The 12,325-nt window shown below is 39.1% G+C and overlaps 1 protein-coding gene across 2 annotated transcripts in view; it reads left to right on the top strand.

Annotated features, from left to right (window-relative positions):
- Positions 1–12,325, top strand: part of LOC125883151 (FYVE, RhoGEF and PH domain-containing protein 4-like) — a 252,056-nt gene that overhangs the window by 230,256 nt on the left and 9,475 nt on the right. Inside the window, exons 1-3 of one of the 2 annotated variants that reach the window (XM_049567352.1) lie at positions 7,076–7,301; positions 11,476–11,616; positions 11,726–12,305. In XM_049567352.1, the coding sequence (XP_049423309.1) occupies positions 7,175–7,301; positions 11,476–11,616; positions 11,726–12,305 (848 nt within the window). In that variant the 5' untranslated portion in view covers positions 7,076–7,174. Of the gene's footprint in view, positions 1–7,075; positions 7,302–11,475; positions 11,617–11,725; positions 12,306–12,325 lie in introns of those variants that run through there. The other variant, XM_049567353.1, reaches the window with a different exon arrangement.

A 12,325-nucleotide genomic window follows, 5' to 3' on the forward strand; every position in this document is an offset into this window, starting at 1 on the left:
TGTCTCAGACCACATGGCCTTGACCTGTGGGGTGCCCCAAGGGGTCAATCCTGGGACCCTTCTGTTCAATCTCTACATGCTGCCTTTAGGCCAGTTAATACAAAGTAATAATGTGTCCTACCACAATTATGCAGACGACACTCAGATCTATGTCTCACTGACAGCAGGTGAATATGGACCAGTGGATTCACTCTGTCACTGCATCCAACAGGTCAGTGTGTGGATGCAAAACAACTTTCTCCAGCTAAATTCAGACAAGACCGAAGTCATCGTATTTGGTCCACAGAAACAAAGAGAAAGTGTCAGCAGTCACCTCCAGTCTCTCTCTCTAAAACCTACAAATCAGGTTAGAAATCTCGGGGTAATAATGGACTCAGACTTGAACTTTAACAGCCACATCAAATCAATAACATCAGCAGCTTTTTACCATCTAAAAAACATTGCCAAAATCAAAGGTATAGTGTCTAAACCTGACTTTAGAGACTTATCCATGCATTTGTCTCTAGTAGGTTAGACTACTGTAACGGCCTGCTCACTGGCCTCTCCAAACGGGCCGTAAGACAGCTGCAGTACATCCAGAATGCTGCTGCTCGGGTCCTGACCAGAACCAGGAAGTACGCAGCACATTAGTCCTGTGCTCAGGTCTCTACACTGGCTTCCTGTGGCTCAGAGAATAGACTTTAAAGCAGCTCTGCTTGTGTACAAGTCTATCCACGGCCTAGCACCAAAGTACATCTCTGACATGTTAGTGCCATATGAACCATCTCGGACTCTGAGGACCTCAGGGACCGGCCTCCTGCTGGTGCCCAGAGTCAGGACTAAACATGGGGAATCAGGATTCCAGTTTTATGCAGCTAAAATCTGGAACAGTCTTTCTGAAGATGTGAGACAGGCCTCTACTCTGACAATGTTCAAATCTAGGCTCAAAACAGCTCTATTTCACTGTGCATATGACTGAAAGGATCTTATCTGCACTCTTCTCTTTTAAAGTTCATTTTATAATGATTATTTATGTTTTTATTTTGTATTGTGATTTTAATGCATTTTCTTGTTCTGTAAAGCACTTTGAATTGCTTTGTGTACGAATTGTGCTCTACAAATAAACTTGCCTTGCCTTGCCAAATCTCATGAAGGCCCAATTCCTGAGTTAAACATCCCCATTTACATGGCCCACCTAAAGGAGCCTAAAAAAAAAAATCACTTAATTAATTATAACCAACCACGTTTGTTTTCAAGTCCAACACATTGTTAGGTCAGGTTAATGTGTAGCTATTTTAGACGCCTCAATTCAAACAGAAGACAGGACAAGGTATAGCCTGTATCATTTAATCAAATGGGTCAGGGTCTGCTTGTTCCTCTATCCAACTTGTACATTGAAAATTGAAAAAGGAAGTCGAGAGCCGGAAACAGCCTTCAAAGTAGAAGTTGCGCGTTGTTTTGAAGCGTGTTGGCTGCAGTGGTCAATTTAAGGAGAGCGAAACGAAATAAATACAACTAACAACAATAGTCTAAATAATTAACATCATTCATAACTGTTATACAATGATATTTCCGCCACTTTCTCACAACTGAGAGAGATGATCACCGGGGATTTTCAAAGCAAACACACCATGTTTGAGACGCACTGCTGCTGCAGTCATGAAGTAAGTCAAACTTTTTTGTTGTTGATCTTATCCACTAAACGTCTCCAACCCAACACTGTTTAAATTTTGACCTGCCAGCAGTGTAGCTAAGTGCTAGCTTCAGAAGATAACCAACGCTAACAATGCTAATTTGTTTGCAGGTAAACCAGCTAGCTGTTGTAGCTAATAAACAGCCGCTGTATGCTAACCTTAACTTACTCGTTTGTTATTATCAGCTGTTTTGCACCTCATTTGAACATTTGCTCATAAGTCTGTGTGAAATGTCTACATTTATGGTAGACCTTACTGGTCATATAAGTAAGGACATAGGAGTGTTCTGATATGCATTTTTGATTTATTAAACTCTAGTGTGGTCTGTGTTCACAAATGTGTATATTACCAGCAGTGTTTGTGCATGCAGACTGCAAAGTAAAGAAATGTTCTAAATAATATAATAAATGTCATGTGTCACCCATGGTAGAACAATAATATTCTGCATATTCTGTATATACTACACACAGTGTTTCTTATTGTAAATTGTTTTTTCCTGTTTATCACCAGGGCAGGGGAGATATACATGTCCTCTGGGATCACAGAGTTCAGACCGTCGATGACTGAAAACAATTTGACACCAAATATTAGATATCATGACAAAAGTTTGTTTTAATTGGTCAAATGATCTTTGGTCCACTAAAATTGGGGGACTTTGGTAAAAACTAAATCTAAATTAATACACTGTTCATCTGTGGATGTACAGTAAACACCATCAAAGTAAGGAGGAAAGATGAACCTTGGCCATATATTTTCTTTATGCAGACTTTATGTAAAACATCTGTTTTAAACCTAACAAAACATTTTCTTTTATTACAGAGTTTCCAGAGGACCAGAGTAGAGAGCTTGTGAGACACTAGGAGAGGCAGATGTGGATGGAGAGTCGCTCACCTCAGAAGGAGTGAAGGAGTTTCAACATGTCTGCTTTCTGAGTTCCAAACTGTACCTACTAAAAGTGGCTTTCACAGCGAAACACAGCTAGCATTTCAGTGCAAAGGAAAGGACTAAGACTGTGTGTCTTAGTCATTTCCTTTGCAAGGAAAGTGTTTGTGTTGTGTGTTGTGTTTTATTAATTACTACATTAATATTGACACATTCTCCAGCTGTCACCAGCACATTTTAACATGTGTAATAATTTTACAGACAAATAACAGATGGGACTCTGATGTAGCTAGCTAACAGTTTGATGCTAACCTGATCAAACATTGTCATCCAAATGAAATGAAATAAGTCATTTGTTCTCCTCCTTACCTGCCTATATTCAAGACACCACAGATGTACTGGTTAAAATCAAGGAACATAACTGCGTTGGGCCTGATGCCTCTTTAGTTACTATGGATGTGGAGGCTCTTTATACTAACATTGAACATTCACAAGGTTTATCTGCTCTGGGCTACTGTTTAGACAAACGGCCTGATCCACATGACCCACTCACTTCTTTTTTGTTAGAACTTACAGATTTTACTCTAAATAACAATTTGTTTCTGTTCCAGGATAAACTGTTTAAGCAAGTCAAGGGGTATGCCATGGGAGCTTGCTTTAGTCCCTCATATGCTGGTGTGTATATGGGTAAATGGGAGGAAGATTTTGTTTTTCATCCTGACAATGTGTTTTTGCATAAGACCATTTGGTGGGGTAGATACATCGATGATGTCATTTTGTGGTGGAAGGGTAGAGAAGAGTTGTTGGATTCCCATAGATTTCTTAACACTACTAACTCTAATGTTAAACTTTCCCTTGAGTACAGTAAAAGCCGTATAAACTTTCTTGATATTACTATTAGTAAGGATGATACTGGCTGTCTTAACACTTCCATTTTCAGAAAGGATTTCCATAAGAACTCGATATTACATGCCAACAGCTTTCATTCTAGTTCTTTGATCAACTCCATACCATTTGGTCAATTTCAAAGACTCCGTAGGATCTGTGACAATGATGCTGATTTTCAGTGTAAGAGCAGAGAGATGTTCAGCTGCTTCAGAGAACGGGGTTACTCTCCTAGGGTATTAGATACAGCCCTTTTTAAGGCTAGCTCTCTAGATCGAGAAGATCTCTTAATTAGGAAACCTAAAGATCATTAAACAGACAAAGTCTACTTCTCTACTCGCTATAGCACTGAGGCACTGGGTATACGTAAAATAATACAAAGCAACTGGGATCTTATTCAGTGTGATGACATCTTACGTTCTGTTTTCCCAGACCTCCCTGTGTTTATGTTCCAGAGAGCACCTACCCTGGGAGATAGCCTGCAAGCAGTGCGATACAGGTGTAGTGGTTAAATCTAGAGGTTTTACACATCCTATCTCTAAGAAGGTTTTCATAAATAACCACTTTATTAATTGTAAAACCACTCACGTTATATATATTCTTCGTTATTCCTTTTGCGATGCCTTTTATGTGGGACGCACTAAGCGGCATCTACAAGATTGGGTAGCTGAACATCTCTATGCAGGCCGAAGGAATGATCTTGATTATGCTATAGTGAAACACTTCCACGAGATGCATAAAGGCAGATCTGTATCTTTTACAGCTACTGGCATCGATCACATCCCTTTAACAGTCCATAGAGGGGATAGAGAGAAAGTCCTCAGCCAAAATGAGAGTCGTTGGATTTCCACACTTGGGGCTTTGACATCCCCAGGCTTGAATGATTCAGTTGATTTTGTGTCTTTATATATATATATATGTACACATTTTGGTTTTGGTGCCTTCACTGGGATTTGAAACCTGGTATCCTGGTCGGGAAACCAAACCTTACCTACTTATGCCCTGCTTTATAGGTGTTTGTTTACTGCCTCTTGAAGCTCATGGAGAGAATGCCAAGAGTGTGCAAAGCAGTAATCAGAGCAAAGGGTGGCTATTTTGAAGAAACTAGAATATAAAACATGTTTTCAGTTATTTCACCTTTTTTTGTTAAGTACATAACTCCACATGTGTTCATTCATAGTTTTGATGCCTTCAGTGAGAACCTACAATGTAAATAGTCATGAAAATAAAGAAAACGCATTGAATGAGAAGGTGTGTCCAAACTTTTGGCCTGTACAGTACATGCCCTGTGACTTGTCTTATCCTATTTGCCCTGAGGAAGGCCGACTCAGGCCGAAACATGTTGGCAATTTTGATCTGTTCTACATGAACTAGCCTGTTTAATAAAGCTTTTTAATTGCCAGAGTGCCTCAGACCGCCTTTTCTTCTTCCTCAAGTCATTTATGATTTGACTTATGATATATTGTAGTATTGGATTATTCTGCTACATTTAATTACTATAAAGATGAATAAGACTGTAAAGTTTTACCATAACGTGTGCTTAACACGCCGACGATGCCAAGGGAAAGCATAAACCAACGGAGGCCATTTTTCAGTCAAACTTGAACACCTTGTTTGTGAAGATTTCACAGGTTCACAGCTTTTATTTATTCGCTGTTTTCCACACTTCAGCACCCGGTTTCTCAGTTGGAGAGTCACTTTCCAGCACTGCAGCTTCTCAGGTCCGGGTGCAGAATCAAAATTAGAAATGTGGCCTCTGCTTTTATATATCCGGTTCAACATGTCATTCCTCATCACCATGACAACCACTGATAGGTTTAATTTCAAACTTTATTTTACTTATTTAGTTAATGCAATTACAATTGGTTATTTATGTTTCACGTGTTGTGATTTGTCATTAATCGGTTAATGTATGAACGGAAAAATATTTTGATAAGCGATTTATCGTTTTAGTAATTTTCCAAGCAAAAATACCAAACTTTTCGCAAATGTGTGAACTTCCGCTTTTCCATAAAGTGAATAAATTAATTTCTTTTTTGTTTGTTTCTTTGTTTCGGACAAAAAATAGCCTAAATAAATAGATAAGCAGTTTGAAATCATAACAATGGATCTCAGATCATTTTTGACGGGCACTTTTTCCACTGTTCTTTGAGTAGGCTAAATAGACTAAATGATTGACTGACTAATCGAAAAAATAATAAGCACATCAGCTGATAATGAAAATCATAGTTATTTGCGACCCTTTTGTTAAACATCCGTTATTTTTACTGTTCTGGAAATGGTTTCCTTTTATTGAAAAAAAAATCCTTACAATGAAGATGCCCATTGATATTTAAACTATGACATTTATTATTAATATTATTATTATGAGTATTATTAGGCCTATTACGTCTGCAACTTATTATTTTATTATCGATCCATGTACTGATTAACTGTTTAGTTTTTTGGTCTAGGCTATAAAATGGCACATAATTCCCACAACATTTTCTTAGAGCGTGATGAAATCTTCTAACATTGTTTTGTCCAATCAACAGTCCAAAAAGACACTCAGTCTGCAGATAAAAATGACATCGGATTAATGCATTTCTTCTTGAAAAAATATTAAAACATAGAAAAGTAGTTGCTGATTAATTTTTCTGTTGATTAGAGTAATCGTTCAGCTATAGGCTATTTACCATAATAATCATTTCATTGCAGAGAGCTGCAATTACCGAGAAATGTAGATACAGAAAAAAACAATGCAGAGTGGTAAATAATATGAAGACATTTATTTACTTTGCTTAACGCCAATGTTTATTATTTATGCATTCAATTATGCATTTAATTATTTATAATTCTGTAAAAAAAAATTATGTTTGTTTGTTTTATTATTTAATTATCCAATTATTACATCATAAGGCTAATTAATTCGGAGTTCCGTGTTTTTATTCGCTTATTTATTGAGGTTATGTATTTTTCTTTTCCATAGACCTACAGTTACGTTTAGTTTTGTGACTAAATCTCTGGTAAAAATCAAGCGTAAGAATGTGAGTCAAAGTCCAGGCTCCTTAAATAATTTTTAAAAGAGATATTTTTACACGTTTCGAAAATCGAAACTTTGAGACAAAAAGTCAATCTTATGAGATAAAGTCATGATTATAAGATAAAAAGTCATAATTAGCCTATATGATAAAAAGTCAAATTTATGCGATGAAAAAAAAACGAGATTAAAAGTCGAAATATAGAATATCAAAAGAACAGAAGGTGAAACATCAAATGCTAGCAGAAAGCAAATATCTAAATAAACACAAATGCAAATAGGGTGTAAATATCTAGATAAAATGTAAATGCATATTGTGTAAGTCCAGCGGCCTGCAGACAGGTGAGCAGGTGAGTGTTCAGTCAGTGATGTCACTGTAAACTGCCACTGTGCCGCACACTCATGGTCAGGTTACAATATTTGTTCTCAGTCAGCTTTACAGTGATTTAAACTGATCGCATCTCGTCAAAGACTCTACTGATTTCACAGACTGTGAAAACCGAGGCAGCTGATTGGTCAGTGTGTCCAGTGGGCCTGTCAGGGGGCGCGTGGGGATTTAAATGAGAGGCGGGGCTTATGGAGCAGCGGTGATTGAGCACGTGAAGCAGTGGTCTTCAGTAACTTGGAGTAACGTCCCTCTCCCTCTGTCTTTCTGATACAGTTTACCGTCTTTTGGAGACACAGCGGGCTGAACTTTGAACTGAAGGCTGAAACCATGTTTGACTTGAAGAAGAGGAACAGTCTGACTCTGAACTGCGGCCGAGAGGCGGAGGAGTTCAGACGGGTGGCGGTAAGGCGGAGGGTTAAAGGTGCTGCGGTGGAGTGCGTCGCCTCACACACAGGTAACCTCCTTTACATTTCAGTTCTCATCAAAATAATGATACGAAGCCAGAATAATAATCGAGTGTTTGACTTATATCGGCTCTAATATTGTCTACTTTAAATGTAGGGTTCATAGCAAACTCAAAACGTGTTGCTTAAATGCTTTAAAATTGACCAGTCCAGCAGTAAATGCACTCTGAACAACTAAGTCAGTCCCTATTTCTGTTTCTCTCACCATAGCTAGGCTGGTGATTTTGGTCGAGTTTGTGGCAGAGAAAACACTGGGAATGACTGGTTATTGTTTGGAAACACCAACACAATCTGAGTGTTCTCCAATATTGTATTTATTTATTTAACCCATATTTAACCAGGCAAGTCCCATTGAGATCAACAATCTCCTTTACAGGTATTTCAGTAACCAGATTATTAAGGCTCAAACTGCCCCGTAAGAGGGTGACCAGGGCAGCTGCTAAGGGCATTAACACTTCACATTGTTCCTGGTTTACATCAGCAAATGCTACTTTCATTAAGTCCCCTTGTCAGCTTGTTAATATAATTCCAATTGGTGTGTATGCAGATTTTTTTAATGCTGTTATACATTTGGCCTGTTAGCCTCTTAGCTTGTCGGATTACTTCAGTGAAATCTCTTAAATCTCTTTCCCCTGATTCAGCCTGGACTTTGCCTTCGAGTCTTGAGACCAGCATTTGTCAATCCCTCTCACACACATACACACAAAGCAGTTTTGTTCATCCCCCCCATTGAGGCAGAGCTATCTGTTTAGATTAGAGAAGTATGTTTGCTCCAATGGTACTGTCAGATGCAGGGGTCAACAGTGCTGTCTATTTTACTGACCCATAATGGAAATTATTCTTTGGGTTGGTGTTAGACTTGTCGAAACAAGTGTTCTTACAGGATATGCAAAGGATGGCCAGTAATTAACTTTCAACAGGAAAATAGTTGTTTTGTTTTGTTTTTCAAGAGGGGTGTTAGAATTTAGAGATGAAGACATTTCAAAACTTCACGCTGCCTTTTTAAAATCATAACTGGGAGGCTAGAAACACACACACAAAGTAGTGCCTTTCAAAGATAGTTGGAAACATTCAAGGTATAGTTTGACATTTGAGGAAAAACACTTGCAGCAATCCAAATGAGAAAATTGATTTCTGTCCTTTTTAAATATGAAGCTGCAGCTGGTTAGCGTTGCTTAGCTAAAATGTCAAAATCCCTGTCTGAGGGTAACAAAATCCACCTGCCAGCACCTCTAATGGTCACTATAAGTAGTGACCATTAGAGGTGCTGGTAGGCGTGTTTTATATTGTTTGCTTAAAGCTGGGGTAGACTTAAATCTGAATTAGGCCAAAAAAAAAGGCAGAATCTAAAAACACCCTCCTCCTGTAGCTCACCTCTCTCCCCTCTCTGTCCTAAGCTCCTCCCACGAGACAACCATGGGCATATGCACACAAGTTATACAGTAACCCTGTGTTTCCCATACCTTAAGTAATTTCATCTTATTTAATTGTAGAGCTTTCTCTTTGTTCTGGCCTCATGGCCCATAGCAGCAGAGAGTGAGGCACACTGTGATTCGAGGCTCGAGCTAACGTTGGCTACATAAATGTGAATGTAAAGCCATAGCAGTGAGCCTTTGGCACCAATTCACACAAGGCTAAACTATTAGCAACATTTTCTCTCCATCTATAAAACGCTTTGCTTTTTAAATTTCCTTTATTGTCAGACTCTCTTTTAGATTCTCTTTTTGATAATTATGTCTGGTTTTTCAGGTTGCTTTGCGGGGTAAGCAGTTATTACCAATGCTGGAATAGGAACTTTCTCAGCAGAATTATCTGCCATTAAATAAGACTGTGTGCATGTCCATTTGGTAACAACCAAATGGACATGCACGCACAACTGTATTCACAGAAAAAGCCAACAGGAACACCCTTTCTCTGAAATGACCTGTGATTGGCCAAAGTCTTCAGACACATGCTAGATTTTCTAATCCCTGAATACAGAGCCAAGGGGGAGGTGCAGAAGTCTAGTGTTCTCTTAGACCACTTGGATTGCAATTTGCTGGAAGGTGATTATGGAGATTTGCGTAATGACTCCCAGCTTAAACTGCCAAGCTGGAGTAGTGAATTCCAACAAGTGGAGAGGGAAAACAAAGTGTAGAATTATAATTTTTTAATCATCTGTCAACCTGTATATTTTAATATAACCACAAAACAGAAGTTTAATTTGGGTGCACACTACTTTTATTTTCCAGTGTGTCTTCAACCTGACTAAGTTCTTTGTAAAATGACAAACTCACATGGTAGAGGATTTTGAATATTTGAAAAAGCAGTCATTTATAGCTGTAGCCTTCAGTATGCATCTTTTTCTTTTTAGTTCTCTGTCAAGGTTTTTTTCTTTACCTAGACCACTGGTTCCCAACCTGGGGGTCCCAACCCTCACTAGAGGTCGCCAAAGCTTCAGGGGAGGTTACGAGGCATTCTTGATTTTAAAGGGGTGTAAGAAAACATCTCAACATTGCATTTATTTCTTTAAAGAAAACTAGATGAAATTGTTATTTTTTAAAATTTGATTATTTTCTAAGATAAAACAAACAAAAAAATGTCACAGGATAAGGCAAAGTAAAGACCTGAACACAAGCTACATTCACACATTCACAGAGCTTCTACTCTCTGCTAAACAGCCTCATCCGGCATTAGAAAAGTACACAGTTAAAAAAAAAAAAAAAAAAAAGAACAAAGAGCTAATAGAATAATGGCTCAGTATGATTGTATTGTATAAAATTGTATGAAAATTGTATAAAACGCTCTTAAAAATTACAAGAAAATTCATCTCTGATGCAATATTCACAGGAAACAATCTGTTAAAAATTCATCCAAATCACTTGTTTTACACAGATTTCCTGCAGTTATTGCCTTCACTATTTGTGTAAATTAAACAGTTTATCAGTTGTTCTGCACTGCTGTTGTTATGCCCTGAATATAACATGAAACATCCATAAAACATGTCACTTAGTCAGGGGTCATCAGTTAACTCAATGATAGAAAAGGGGTCTCTTAAGGTAAAAAGGTTGGGGACCACTGACCCAGACGGCAGTGCTGTCTAACAACAACAAGACTCTGTCGAAGTGATAGTACTCTGTTTAGTGCTGATTGTTGTCTCTGAGACCCCGAAATAACTTGTAAAACTCTTAGTGGTTAGACCCTATGGAGAAAAGAGAGAAGTGAGAAAGAGGAAGTATTAGTGTTGAGAAAGTAGGCTCTTAGCCCTCTCCAAATGACCAACAAATCTGCTACACTTCAGTGTAGCCAGGAGCGAACAGCAAAGCTTTACTTTGTTATATAAGTTATGGATAATGTCGCATAAATGTGGACATAAACTGCAGGTAAGAAAACAAACAGCTGCACAATTTGTAAGATGTAATTTGTTGTGAGGGAAGGTTGTAAGAGTAAAACTGCAGTAAATACTATGTGTGTTTAACACTTAATCTGTAGAGAAACAGTGAGGCTCGGGCGCTATCTATTTTTTCATACCTTCATACCTACCTAAATTTTTACCGAACTATAACTATATTAGTGTGTTAGATGTGTAAATATGTTTTCCACTGCCGTCTCTCTGCCACTGTGGGCTTGCTGTTCACAGTTGTGTAACGTTATCCCCACCACTTGCAGTTGCCTCTTTCTCAGCTCAGCTGCCTGTGCTACAAGTAGACTGACTTCAGGTGGCATATGATGTTCGCTACATACAATACACCCTTAATATATCATCTCCACACGACTTTAATAGAGATGAGTGTCTGGTCATGGTATTGGTAATCATACAGTCCAGATTTCTAAATACTCTGGTATACTGTAACACTGTGGTTCAGTCCAACAACCTGCAGTGCCTATGAAGTAAAAGATGCAAGAGAATGTTTGGCTGACCACAGAAGCAACACTTGAGCAATGATGGTACACAACCAGGACATTAGCAAAACTACAATATGGTCAGTTTTTCTATGTGTATGTCATATGTGTTAGCTGCCGAAAGCCCCAAGAGGAACATGACCTCTGAATCATACACATACTAAGTGAAAGAAGCATTGTGTGTTGTTTCCAATGAATCAGCAAAATCAGGTCCTCAAAGTTCAAAAATGTGGAAAAATATTTATGTATGGCTCAAATGATAATAGTGTGTATTTCCTTTAGTTGTGAGCGGTGAAGTGTGTGGCTCATACAGCTGCGGCGGTGCTTGTGACAGAGTCTGTGGGTCAGAACCAAACTCCAAACCAGGTGCAGAGGAAGACAACAAAAGAGGCCCTGCTAAAGGATCACCTTTTAAACCACAAGGTAGGCTAAAATCCAGTAACCTGAATGTTTTGTGGACTATACTGTACCTGCAATACATCGTACCATTATCATCAGTAAGCCAACAACTGTGCTGTCTATCTCCCCCCAGTGCCTCCTAAACCAGCTCACCTCCAGAGTCCTCTGAGGGCAGGACAAGCACAAGCCCACAGTCCCACTGCAGGGAACTTACTACCTCAACAAGTTAACGCCACAGAGCGAGACCAGAGTCCTAGTAGAAGTTATGCACTTTCCGTTTCCTGTGTTAGCCCAGCAAACAATGGTCTAGGCTCCCCTAGTCCTATCAGAAGAGGAGGGAGCAGTTTTTTGAACGGGGTGTGTGGAGCACAGATCAGCCCTGCCAGACATACTCGGGGGATTCCACGTCTCACTAGCAGTCCACTTCTAGGATCTCCAAGTCCAGGCAAAAGAGGCATTCGGAGCTGTAGCCCATTGAGGGAAGGAGGACACAGCCCTGCTAAGCTGTCCCCTAGGAACCACAGCCCTCGCACAGGATTACTACGCACCCCCAGTCCTGTTCAGGGGAGGATGGGGAGCTACAGCCCCGCCAAGAACTCTAAATCCTGGCTCGGACTGCACAGAATCCCGAACAGCAAGATGGATGTGGAAGAGAAGACAGCGGGAAAATCTTTGAGCGTGCCTGACTTGATTGTTTTCTTGGAAGAGAACAGGTGGGATTTTTAATTTGGTC

Source organism: Epinephelus fuscoguttatus, linkage group LG22 (genome assembly GCF_011397635.1).
Source record: "Epinephelus fuscoguttatus linkage group LG22, E.fuscoguttatus.final_Chr_v1".
Lineage (NCBI taxonomy): Eukaryota > Metazoa > Chordata > Actinopteri > Perciformes > Serranidae > Epinephelus > Epinephelus fuscoguttatus.